This window comes from Nannospalax galili, unplaced genomic scaffold (assembly GCF_000622305.1).
Source record: "Nannospalax galili isolate Female #2095 unplaced genomic scaffold, S.galili_v1.0 scaffold7, whole genome shotgun sequence".
In the NCBI taxonomy this organism is placed as follows: domain Eukaryota; kingdom Metazoa; phylum Chordata; class Mammalia; order Rodentia; family Spalacidae; genus Nannospalax; species Nannospalax galili.
This window is the reverse complement of record NW_008359081.1, coordinates 1,617,414-1,630,618: the sequence shown is the minus strand read 5'-3', so window position 1 is coordinate 1,630,618 and position 13,205 is coordinate 1,617,414. Positions and strand designations below refer to the sequence as shown.

At 51.3% G+C, this 13,205-nt stretch overlaps 1 protein-coding gene across 1 annotated transcript; it reads left to right on the top strand.

Moving 5' to 3' along the window:
* Nucleotides 1-405: 405 nt before the first annotated feature.
* Nucleotides 406-12,664, top strand: Arx (aristaless related homeobox). The gene is given in 6 exon segments (XM_029558452.1): nucleotides 406-828; nucleotides 2,514-2,658; nucleotides 2,660-3,322; nucleotides 5,945-5,990; nucleotides 8,798-9,126; nucleotides 11,500-12,664. Coding segments are annotated over 6 exon segments (1,620 nt in total). The 5' UTR covers nucleotides 406-632; the 3' UTR covers nucleotides 11,741-12,664.
* The last annotated feature ends 541 nt before the right edge of the window (nucleotides 12,665-13,205 follow it).

The window sequence follows — 13,205 nt, the reverse complement described above, 5'->3', positions numbered from 1 at the left end:
ACCTAGACTTAAAGGATGAACTGCAGGAAAACGAAGGCAAACTTTGAAAAGTTGGTAGTTTTAAGAGAGAGAAAACAGAGCAAGAAAGAAAAGGAGAAAGAAAGAGAGAGAAAGAGAGAAAGAGAGAAAGAAAGAAAGAAAGAAAGAAAGAAAGAAAGAAAGAAAGAAAGAAAGAAAGAAAGAAAGAAAGAAAGAAAGAAAGAAAGAAAAAGAAAATTGACTCTGGTACGTGTCAGCTGCTATTCCTCCCCACCCCACCGCCAACCCCCTCCAGCCCCTCCAGAATCCAGTTCGGGCTTTGCATAGCTCCGGCAGGCCAACGCTGCCCTGCCTCTGTCGCGAGCCAATCACAGAGCTCCTCTCAGCACGTGGAGGAGAGAGACTCCAGAGCTCTGAGCCCGCGGCTCACTACACTTGTTACCGCTTGTCCTGAGAGCGGAGAGGGCGAACTCCGGCTGAGGGCAGGGTGGGAGCCGGCAGCCGGCAACTGAGTTAGACAGAGAGGCACAAAGATCGCCATAATATCCGTTATAACCAGCCATCCAAACGACCCCCAACACACACTCATCCATCCCGCCGCCAGGAGAGGCAGCCAGAGTCCGCTCTCCAAGCCAAGGGAAAAAGCCCCAGCCATGAGCAATCAGTACCAGGAAGAGGGCTGCTCCGAGAGGCCAGAGTGCAAAAGTAAATCTCCAACTTTGCTCTCCTCCTACTGCATCGACAGCATCCTGGGCCGGAGAAGCCCATGCAAAATGCGGCTACTAGGAGCCGCGCAGAGCTTGCCTGCTCCGCTGGCCAGCCGCGCTGACCAGGAAAAGGCCATGCAAGGTAAGACTGTGCCCGTCAGGCATCTGCAAAAGGACGTTGGGCACTGCTTTGAATGTTTGATGTTTGGGGACCACCGAGGGCCTGGGTGTTGTCATGGTGGAGACATAGGAAGGAGAGGTGACAACTCTGGAGCCTGGGGCCTTAGACAGAGATGAACATTTCTCCAAGGACTGTCTGTCCCTCCCCATCTGCTTCTAGAAAAAGCAGAAGCCCAGCTTCGCTTTGAGGGGATCCCTGGATATTCGGTGTTGGTCGTTAGGTAGTTAATAAATCCCTTTTGGTGGCCTTGAGTGTGCTCTGAAAAGTGCTGATGGGTCAGAAGCAGCAAATACCCTCTTAAAGCCTTCTAGCAACAACTTGACGAGGACAAGAAACCCCAAAACCTGGGGAATGGGGGGTCTCCAGGCAGGTGAACCCTGGCCTTTCCTTTTTGGAAGATTTCTTTATACGCGGTGTTTTGCGTTTCTTTTTCTTTTTTAAGTGTACACTGCTGGTGACCTTTCAAACTCAAGCTTCGCAGAAAACATTTCCTCGGGGTTCCCCAAATGCTACTTATTGTATTTGAAATGCATGAAACGTGTGGCTTCTGGGCGCTCTTTTTCCTCTCTCTCTCTCTCTCTCTCTCTCTCTCTCTCTCTCAGAGCTGAACTGTTCAGATGTTTGGAGGGTTTTATTAAAAATTCCAGAACAACTATCATTCCCCCCACTCCAACCTCTTATGGTCAAGTTTTGCCTTGAGCTGGAAACAGAAGAGAGTTGCAGGGAAAGAAATGTTGGTTTCTTTTAAAATCCTAAAATCAGTCAGTGATCCAGCTGCAATGCCATCGGGAAGCCAGGAACGAAAGGCCGAGAATGGGCCCTTCAAAATAAAATAGACGTTTTTCTTTTCTTTTTCTTAGCTGCAATGGCACCTGTACCAGGCGCGTCTTCAAAAGGAGCGGCCTGTGCCTGTTGCACCTCACACCCCATGTCCTCACTTAGGTCTTTCCTAGTATATTTTCACCAGGATGGCTTTTTTTTTTCTTCGCCTTTTGGGCAAGGGATCCTTGTTCTCTGCGGCTGTAGGCTCTTGGGACATGGCCATAGCTCTGGCTACAGGGACGCTTCGCCCCGCAGGGGTCGCCCGCGGGGCAGCACCCCTCTTATCAGCCTGGGGCCTTGGTGATTGAGCAGGAGGCAGAGGTCGAGCTCGAAGTTTTCAGAGTAGTGGTAATTTTTTTTAAAGTTGCTAAGTGTTTTTTTTTTTAATTCGCCCCATCCCAAAATGAAGAGAAGAAAGGAAAAAGAAATGAAAGAAGGAAAGCTAGAGGGCAAGTGGAAGCATGCAAAAACAGAAAGGAAGGAAAGGAGACTGGAGGCGAAAGAGAGGAGGAAAGGAACGGAGTGGGGGAAAAGTAAAAGAGGAGGAAAGAAAAATAAAAGGGAGAGGGGGAGAAGGGTGGGTAAGAAAGGAAGGAAAAGGGAAATAACGGGCAGAATGAGAAAGGAAAGAAAGAAAGGAGGAAGGAAAGGGGGAAAGAGGAGAGCGCTAGAAGAGAAGAGAAAAAGAAGTGTGGTGAGGAGGTGGCACCGGGAGCGTTCCTGGGCCTAGGCACGGAGGAGGAACCGCCGACCGGCTCCAGACAGCGGTTCTGGCCGGGACAGCCGGGCCGGCTCACGCGCTGACCACTCTCCCTTGCCCGCAGGCTCCCCCAAGGGCAGCAGCGCCCCGTTCGAGGCTGAGCTGCACCTGCCGCCCAAGCTGCGGCGCCTGTACGGCCCGGGTGGGGGCCGCCTCCTCCAGGGCGCGGCGGCAGCGGCGGCGGCGGCGGCGGCGGATCCTGCTTCTCCTCTCGCCCGACGGCGCGGGGGCCGCGGTGGCAGCCGCCGCCGCAGCCGCCGCCGCCTGGGACACACTCAAGATCAGCCAGGCGCCGCAGGTGAGCATCAGCCGCAGCAAGTCGTACCGCGAGAACGGGGCCCCCTTCGTGCCGCCGCCGCCCGCGCTGGACGAGCTGGGTGGCCCGGGGGGCGTCGCGCATCCGGAGGAGCGGCTCGGTGCGGCTGGAGGTCCGGGTAGTGCCCCAGCGGCGGGTGGCGGCCCTGGCGCCGAGGAGGACGAGGAGGAGTTGCTGGAGGATGAGGAGGATGAGGATGAGGAAGAAGAACTGCTAGAGGATGAGGAGGAGGAGCTGCTGGAGGATGATGCCCGTGCGCTACTCAAGGAGCCCCGGCGCTGCTCGGTGGCCGCCACCGGTGCGGTGGCCGCAGCTGCCGCCGCCGCCGTGACCACCGAGGGCGGGGAGCTGTCGCCCAAGGAAGAGCTGCTGCTGCACCCAGAGGACGCCGAGGGCAAGGACGGCGAGGACAGCGTGTGCCTGTCGGCGGGCAGCGACTCAGAGGAGGGGCTCCTGAAGCGGAAACAGAGGCGCTACCGCACCACGTTCACCAGCTACCAGCTGGAGGAACTGGAGCGGGCCTTCCAGAAGACGCACTACCCGGACGTCTTCACCAGGTATGCTGCGGTGCGGGGATGGTCTCTACCGCCGTGGCAGGAGGGCTCACGCGAGTGGAACAGAGGGCTGGGGGCGGGGGTGGACAGGGGCCGAGCAATCTTTTTGCACGAGGGCGCTGCCCTGGATACACCTTGCGAAACAAGAACCTTTGGCTAACCAAAAACTGCCCACCCCCCAACACACACACACACACACACACACACACACACACACACACACCACTTAGGCATTAAAGTTTCATTTCGTGGGGTTTCTTTCTTTCCTAAAGCCCTTCTAATTTCATGTTTCCAAATCACAACTTTGTTAGAGCCAAACAACATCCCCAAAGAACGCCCCAAAGAGCCATTTTAGGGAGCCGGGCGCGCAGGAACTGCTCTTGGTGCTATGGCCTGACCCAGGTCCTTGCCAGGCCCAGGAAGCACCGCCCGAAGTGCCCCCTTGTGGGAGCACTGCAGGGGCTATTTTTGACTTGTGTACTGTGCGCTGTCCAGTCCCCCCACCCCACCCCACCCCCGCCTCCCCCTGGCCCTTGGAGTCTGGTGGGTATCAGTTACACTCTGAGAGCAGGAAAACTGGAGCCAGTGCCTGCGGAGAAGGCCTTTTAAAAGATCATCCGAGCTTTTGTCACTTAGGGATTCCTGAAATAACCGAAGGAAGTCAGAACCCAGAGTAGTGTTTGGTGTCTGTACACCTGAAATGCACCAGTCAGAATCTCCCCTCTGGTCTCTCTGTCCCCACCTACCCAGACCCCCTTGTACCTAGCTTGACTTTACTATAAACGGGATGATGCGGTGGACCATGATTTCTGGAAACTTGACAGAGAGTGAATCAAACAGCTGGGGTGGGGGAGTTGGTGGGGCGGGTGGGGAGTTTGTTTCTTGGACCAGGGGCCAAGCCCTGTATGTATGGTGACATTCCATGTCCCAGTCACTCGAATTTTTCTGGGAAACGTGTGGGTGGGGTAACTGAGCCTCTGTTAATTAAGCCGACCTGGGGTGCCAGCGGCTGGGTGCTTTTCCCATTCTCAAGGCCAAGATTTTGGCTCTACCTAGGGGCCAGGGTTAGTGACAGGAGAGTGAGAAGAGAGAAAGAGAGAAAGAGACCGTTAAGTGCCTGGCCCTCGGCTTGTCAAGCCGGCAGCTCCTTCGCAGGAGACGTGTGCAGCTTTTCAATGTGCCTTTTAGAGAAGAAAGCTGCCTGTCCTTTTGAACTAGAGGAAAAATCTCTGCTTAGGACTCAGAAGGTCTGAGCCTACTTCAAGACATAGTTGGTCTGGCAATTACCAAACTGTTGTAGGCAGAAGCAACCAAAGAGTGAATTTAATGCAGGCAAGGGCACTTAAAATTTGCTCACCCCTTGAGCTAAACTCGGTCTTCCTCAGTTCACAGCCTTTTCCAAATCTTCGAAAAAGGAATAAACTTCAAAATCAGCACGTGCTATCATATTGCTAATAGCTAACTGGACAACCGACTTTTTTTTTTCTTTTGCGTTTATCTGACACGTGTACTTAAAAAGGAGCTGGTGTCGCTTAGCATCCAGGCCGCCGTTACACCTTGAAGGGGAGACCAAAGTACAAGACCAGGGGCCCTCTCCTCCCCACCGCCCCACCCCCACCTCTTTCAAGCCCTGCAGTCTTCAGAGCCCCTGGGCTGCAGCCCAGAGGGCAGGGAGTGCCTCTTTAGATTTGTTGGTGCTCAAGCGGGAGTGGGGGGTGGAGAGGGGAAGGTGTTTAGTGAACTGATTTTTCTCTTGGTGCTGAAAGTTTCAGGTGCCCATCCGGGCCTGCCGGCAGGGCAGACCCGGGCCCCAAGCTTGGGGAGCCCACGCTCTTTCATATTAGCAAACAGACAGCCAATTATTCTCGGTGCGCTCATATTTTCGGTAAACAGGTTGTAAGCCGTTTTACAGGATCTTAATGGTTTCCTATTTGCCTTAATTGTTGCAGTAATAACTGCAATAACGGGGTAGGGTTTCAGCTAAATTGACTTCCCCTGAGATGGGCAGGGTTTGTAGTGGGCACTGGAGTCAGGAGGTGCACAGAATTTTGTTTAATCGAAAAATTACCCCACTGAACTCTTAACAAGCTTAACACATCTCCAGAGGGTAATGGGGAGTGTGACCTAAGGAGGGGGGGAGATGGAGGAAAGGCAGAGAGCTGGAAAGAGGGGCTAGAAGGAAGAGGGGAGAGGTTTGGGGTTTTTTGTTTTGTTTTGTTTAAAAAAAAAAAAAAAGGCAAAAGGAAGCCAAGAGGGTAGAAAACAAAATTCTTAGTCGAGCGCAGAGCTAGTATTAGGACAAAACAGGGCATAAGCTCTGATTATGGGTGTTTCTTACCTAGCTCTGGTCTAAGAGTGAGGGAGAATTCATTTGTCCAGGTTTGTGATCTATGGACCCAAGAATCCACCTGTCACACTCTATGATATGACATAACATATTTTATATACGACAATGTTCTGTGTTTTTATGGTTTCAGTGGAATAGCAGACACTCCAGAGGCGAAGAGAGTCAAACCCATGTACTTGGGGATGGGGGACTGGAAGAGGCTGCCATGGAGGGGAAGGTGGCTGAGAGAGGGCTGCTGGGGCCTACTGTGACCTCCTCTTGGTGTTGCTTTCTTCTAGGGAGGAACTGGCCATGAGACTGGACTTGACTGAGGCCCGGGTCCAGGTGAGCTCCAAGCTGGGAGGGAAGAAGGGGAGGAAGGCTAAGGACAGTGAGTGTGTGTGTGTGTGTGTGTGTGTGTGTGTGTGTGAGAGAGAGAGAGAGAGAGAGAGAGAGAGAGAGAGAGAGAGATTGAGCCACCCTTCATATAAAAAGAAGAGAATCCAAATCTGAAAAGTAGACGCAAGCACTCGCACACAAAAAGATATTTCAAAAGCAAGTCACAAACCGTGAGATGGGAGGGGAAGATTTCTGGATTTGGAAGCTTAAGGAAGCAATCCAGGATCAGAACAGGGGTTTTCTGGTCCCAGAGACTTCAATTCAGCAGCCACTGGTCCCAAGGCCCCTACAGAAAACAATCCACCAGCCGACTTCTCCTGATTGAAGTAATAGGATGGAGCATGGATTTGGTTGTTAGACAAATCCGCTCAGCTCCAAGCAGGTATTTGGCTGCGATTAAGTCTCCAATTGGGCTTCATAAAAGCCCACTTAGTGCTAGAACAAACAGGGCCATTTGAAGGCAAAATGCTGTTTGATTTCCCCTCCGCCCCGCACAAGGAGCTGGCTAATGCTATTTGATTTCCCATTTTTTATAGCAATGAGCCCACATTGATCTAATAGGGAGTGAGTGCAATGCTATTAAAGGTGTTTGCAGCCCCATACCAGAGTGCATTTCCGAACCCAGGCCTCATAACCAAAGAGACGATCAACACTGCGCAGCCCCAATGGCCAACAGAAAACAGATGTCCCCGGGTTAGGAGCTGAGTGAATCACTTTACAGTCAAAATCAAGCGCTGATAAAGCACAATAAATTCCATATGGCTCATTTAATACACAACAGCTTCTTGCATTAGAGGGCTAATGATGAGGCTTGTCCCCTCCTTTCTGTTGACACATTTCTCCATTGTCAAACAGAGATGTGACAGCAACTCCACATTTTCAGCTCAGGGGAACAAGTCGTGGGAAAGTTAAATAACTTTTAAAAAGAAAGAGAGCACCCCCTCCCCTTCTCCTCTCCCCCCTATTCATCGAAGTAGATGTAATTAAGTGAATATGAATTATCAGAGTTCTTTCGTTTACCTTTGGGGGCCTCAGAGGTATTAATTCAATAATGAGGAATTGCAGGGGACATCTTGATAATTGCAGTTGAGCCAGAGAGCTAGAGAGACAGACAATCTCTCTGTAGAAAGATTCCATGTTATTTAAAGCCTTTCTGTCTCCACAGCCCCCACTTCCCTTCATTTATCCCTTTCCCTACCATCAAGGAATGGTGGATATTCTTGTCTAGACAGATTTGGAGGCATGAAAGCTGCCTGCCCAGCCTGATCTAAGTACAGTCTAACTTTTTCAAGCCTCTGAGTTTCCAAGCTGGAGCTTTTCTATAACTCACACATTAGATGACTTGAAGGCTGCTGAATGTTAGGGTTCCTTTCCCCAGAACTTTAAGTCATCAGCTAATTTGGATTCTTGATTTTTCTTGCCCTGGATGGCTGTCTAGAAGTCAAACCAAGCTTAGTTGTTAATTCCAGTCATAACAACTCACTCCCCTCCAGGCTGGATATTTGAAAGATCTGAATGTCTTTAAATTTTTTAAAAAGATATTCCTTTGGGATAATTGACATTATATTTTAGTATAACTCGGTATAGTCCTAGAGTTCATTCTTAATTTTTAGACTCATGTGCAGTCATAAACTCAGCCCTAAAAATATTAATGCCTTCAGGGGAGAAAGAACATAGCTTCTGAGCTGTGGGAGTGATGAGCAGGTCACATACAAATCATTTCACGCTCTTGGGGGTTATTTTTAGATGTTTCAGGTAAAGGGCCCTATTCAAACTGCTTCTTATTAACAATTAGGAAAATACCTTTGGCTGGAAACCTCCCCCAAGCCCAGAGCTATCTTATTTTTTAAAAATGGATTGAAACCATATAAACCCCAAGGAAATAAAAAAAAAAAAGAGGTCCCATAGCTCTGAAGATGAAGAAAGTCCTGCCCTCCGATTTCCGATTTCCGATTTCCTTCCGGTGCTTTCTCTATTCCTCCCAGCAGTCAGTGTGGTCTCATACAGAGCCCCTGCAGAGAGCCTCCCCTGGACCCCCCTTTTTCATTCCTGGGAGAGCTAGCTCCCTAACACTTCCACCTGTTTGATAGTTACTCAAGCAGTTCTAGCCTCCACTCTATCCAAACCCCAGACACAGTGCACAGTGCACTTAGGTGTTCAATACCTATTTTTGCAAAGAATAAATGACTCCCTACTTATTTTTTTCAGTAGAGAGCAGAGATTCTCTTGGCTCCTGGGTAAACCAGAACTATGTGAGAATCTTGGCTATGCAGCAGAACAGATTTGTAGCTCGTGACTCAGTGGCTGCCCATTCCCAACAGTCACCACTGGGTGCTTTCATTCATCGCCTTTTAAGTATTCTTCATTAGAGTCTTATGAGAAAACTTTTATTAGCTCCATTTTACAGATTTGAAAACTGAGGTTCAGAGAGGTTTCAGTGACCTGAGTAAACTCTTGCAACAAAGAATCATCAACCCAGACCTGGCAACGTAGCCCCCCACCCCCCTCCCCCGTCTTCACTCTGCCAAACCACTTTTCCTGAAGCTTGGGCTTACATGTACGCCCTTGCAAAGGGCTTGCTTGTCCAGTGGTTCCTGCTGGCTTACAGTCTGGGTTCCTTTTCACCCTGAGGCCACAGAAGGCTGAGGTGGATGCAAGCACAGTGAAAGGAGTGAGAGAGGCCTAGGGTGACAAGGGAAGGGGTGGAAACGTGCCCAGAGCCCTGCCGACCCAGGCCTGTCTCGGCTTTGCAGGTCTGGTTCCAGAACCGTCGGGCCAAGTGGCGTAAGAGGGAGAAGGCTGGCGCGCAGACCCACCCCCCGGGGCTGCCCTTCCCTGGGCCGCTATCAGCTACCCACCCTCTCAGCCCTTACCTGGACGCCAGCCCCTTTCCCCCGCACCACCCGGCGCTAGACTCGGCTTGGACAGCCGCCGCCGCCGCCGCCGCAGCCGCCTTCCCGAGCCTACCTCCGCCTCCGGGCTCCGCCAGCCTGCCGCCCAGTGGGGCGCCGCTGGGCCTGAGCACTTTCCTCGGAGCCGCCGTTTTCCGGCACCCTGCCTTCATCAGCCCAGCGTTTGGCAGGTAACCGCAGCCTCAGGAGGCTGTCTATCTGTCTGTCTCCTATACACGCAGACATTGGGGTCAGAGAGGAGGCAGGATGGGGTTCTACCCATTTTTGACCCAACCTCAGAGACTTTAGTTAAAGAAAATACTCTCTCATTTTGACTTTTGGAAAAAGTAGGTCTTGAAGGGAATGGCTTAGTAAGTAGGAAAGGGGAGGGCAATTGACATAACTATGCCAATCAGGAGCTTTCATGAAAGCTGTAGAGGAGCACCATTAGGCGGTACCTTGGCCACGGTTGGTATAGGTGCATGAAGCAGGGATGACCCATAGTTTTGCAGAAGTCCTTTGGCATGCTGCAAAGCCTGGCGATCTGAAGGATACACTCAGGATCCCCACAGGAGCCCGGGAGCCATGAGGCCCTCTGGGTGCACAGAATTATTTCCTCTTCCCCAGACTCTACCTTCCTTGTCACTCAAATGACCTGATGCCAAGGATACCCCCATATGTGCAACCCTCGACCCCTACAGCGGCACAAGACAATGAAATAAAAGAACCAGTCCATCGTTTATGATAACCCCCTTTCTTTAAATGAACATCGAATGACGAAATTTAAAAAGTCTGTATAATCACACAGACAAAGAAACAAAGGAGGGGTATATTAAGTTGGAAAGTGCAGTGAAAATAAAAGTGATGCAGCTTCAATGATCTCTCTTTGGGAGAACAAAGAAATAATAGATTCATCCAACTGCGCAGCTACTTAACAAAAAAAATTATCCTTGAGAAAATTAAAAATAAGACTTGAAGCAAAATTAATTTCTTGTACTGAACCACTAAAATAAGTAGTGAGTGCCTTAAAGCACAGTTAAGTGAAGTGACTCAGTTTCCCTGATGGAACCAGGGCAAGTTACATTATCGTTTCTTCCTGTAAAGAAGATTAAAGTCTTGGGTCTCCTTCTTGCCACTTTTCCCCCTCTGAAGACTGACTTGTAAAATCAGGCGAACCCTGCTGGAGTACCAGGATTCGAGGTGCTGGGAGGCCAGGAGGGGAGAGGGGAGGTGGGGTTGGCTCAGTGAATGAAGAGAGGGATGGCGTTGAGGAGCAGGCGCTCGGGGAGCCCAGGTGGGCTCATTTCTAATTGTGGAAATTCTGAATTGGCCCCGTGGGGGCCTGGAGCCAGAGCCCTGGGGGAGGCAGCTGGGAAAGCTTGGCGGGCACTAGGAGGCAGTGAAAGTGGAGGTGGGGGGCCTCGGGCGACTTGGGCCTCAGCCTCTCAGCGGTACAGTAGAGAAGGGATGGGAGTAATCTCAGTGCGCGGGAGTAATCCCGGCGCCGCCCGGAGGCGGTGGCGTTGGAGCTGGCACAGGTCGCAGGCTAGGACATCTTTTGAGCTGTGTGAGGGGTTCGCGGGCCTGGGAACTATCTTGGGGGGCGCAGGAAAGTCGGTGGGGACAGTGTCTCGGTGCTGATCTGCAGGGCCGCCAGCGGGTCAGAGTCTCCGGTCTAGCGGAAATCAACAGGCAGGAATCCTTCATCCCACCCCGTGGCATTGGCAGGGCACTGGCAGCTTAAAGGCACGCAGGAGGGTGGCCCAGCTAGCGCAGGCGGACCGGAAGGCCAGCAATCAAGGCCAGCTTTTTCAGGGCAAAAAAGAGGTTCAGGCTGAGGAGGAGTCCCAGTGAATGTTCAAAGTCTGCGTGTAGGTCTCGGGCAGTTTTTATTCTTTCTCCCCTCTTTTCTGCTTTTTCTTTTTCTTCTCTTCCACTTGCTCACTTGCTTTTCTCTTCTCTTTCTTTTTTCCTTCCCCATCCCTTTTGTCTCCTCAGTTCTCTGTCTCCATGCTCCCCTCCCAAACATCCCTTCAGCAGCTGATCTTGGAACACATCTTTTTTGGTTTGTTTGTTTATCTGCTTTTTGTGTTTTTGAGACAAAGTCTCCTTGTAGCCCCAGTTGGCCTGAAACTCGTTATGTAGACCCCACTGACCTCAATCTCACAGAGATCCATCTGCCTCTGCCTCTGCCTCCTGAGTACTGGGATTAAAGGCGTGCGCCACCACAGGCAGCTGGAGCACAGCCTTTTTTTTTTTTTTTTTTTTTTTTTTTAGCATACTCTCAGTTGAGCCTGGAGATTCTCGGGTTTCTTGGCCTGTCTCTGGCTCTAGATTCATCCTCAGGGGACCTAGCTGGAACCTTGATCTTCCTTTTCTCTGTCGTTTCTCTACTGTGGTAAAGCCCTCCAGCCTGCTGCAACCTCCACCTACTACCACCCAGCCTACTCGAGTGTCCCTGCCCTCCACCCTCGCTGTCCTTGTGAGAGGTGGCAGGACACGCTGCCCCAAAGCGCAGCACTCAGCTCCCGAGACCGTGACCGCGATGTTTGCTCTCCCCACAGGCTCTTCTCCACCATGGCCCCCCTGACCAGCGCGTCGACCGCGGCTGCGCTCCTGAGACAGCCCACCCCTGCGGTGGAGGGCGCAGTGGCTTCGGGCGCGCTGGCCGACCCTGCCACGGCGGCCGCAGACAGACGCGCCTCTAGCATAGCGGCGCTGAGGCTCAAGGCCAAGGAGCATGCCGCGCAGCTTACGCAGCTCAACATTCTGCCGGGTACCAGCACAGGCAAGGAGGTGTGCTAAAGGATGCGCTCCACCCTCGCGCCCTCAGCGCGCCCGGAAAGGTCACCTCACTCAGCACCACTCAAGACCAAAAGGAAACAGAGGACCAGCACACTCCCGAGACGGCACTGAGAGAGCACAGCCGCCTTCCCAGCAGCCAGGGCCCAGACAAGGCAGCCCTTGGAGCTGACGTGGCACCCCCTCGGCTGGCTGTCCACCCGCCCCTGTCCCTGTCCCTGTCCCTGCCAACCTCGTTCCAACTCGAACGTCCACTCCCATTCTTACTTTTCTGAGAGTAACCGGGACGATTTCTCCCTAAGACGCCCAGTATTGAAGTTTAAAAAAAGAAATTAAGCCCAACCTTCTCTTCCTCCAGACACCCCAGTAGCTTTTTTTTTTTTTTTTTTTTTTTTTTTTTTTTTGAATAGCATTTTGGCGCTCTAAGTTTATTTCAGCGCGGGCCCGGCATGAAGCCAGGGCCAGAGAAGCGAATGCGGATCTGTAAGATAGCTAACAGTGCACTTAAAGGAAAGGGGCGTCTTGTTCTTGTTCTCTTCTTTATCATACACCAACCAAGGTTTTTATATCAAACCAAAGGGAAATACTCTGCTAGAATATGGACTGTTGAAGTCACCAAACTGTGATTATTGATTCTGTACATACCATTGTTATTAAAAAAAAAAAGAACAGAGCTTTGTATATTTGAAATGTTATAAATGCAATTGCACTCAGCGTGGTATGGTAAAAGTTTGTCCTCCTGTAGATTCTTACTGTGTTGTAGATATGGTAGGGTTCCTAGACAAATATTTATGTACTCAAGCCCTTTATTTAACTTATTAACTGTAGAGGCTTCGGGAAACCTTCAAGATAAAGGCAATGGTACAGTACTTTTGTGTAATGTGTAATTGTTATCACTTTTCCTTGCTATCTAGTGGAGAAGTGTCACGCTCAAAATAAAAAAAAAATATATGTTTAACAAAAGGAAGTGTCAATACTCTGTGTAGGTCCTGAAGGGACACAGTACTAGGGTCTCCCCACATCGGGGCCAAGGGTGGGCTCTCCTGTGGTGGCATCCATCTCCTGGGTTTATCTATTCATGCGTCTTCCAGACAGAGTCCTGCTGCAGTTGGAGTTGAGGATCCTGGGCCAGGGGCTGGTAGGTTGTGTTCCAGGGTAGGTGGGTGAATAGTAGGTGGTTGCTGATGGTGGAATGAGACTTTTGAAGCCAGTGGAGTCCGGGTTAGGAAGGTAAAGGAAGCAGCAGTTCGTGGAAAGTGCCCCTGAGCAATAAAGTATGTAGTCCTAGATGACAAGTAAAGTCTAGAGCTAGGAGCTGAGGCTCTGGGCTTCCGAGGGGGCGGGCTCGCGGAACACTAGTAGGGAGGAGGGAGGAGGGGGGAGAGAGGGGAGGGAGAGAGGGAGAGAAGGAAGGAAGGAGAGTGGGAGGTAGGGGGAGAGGGAAAGAGAGAGAAGAGAGAGAGGGAGG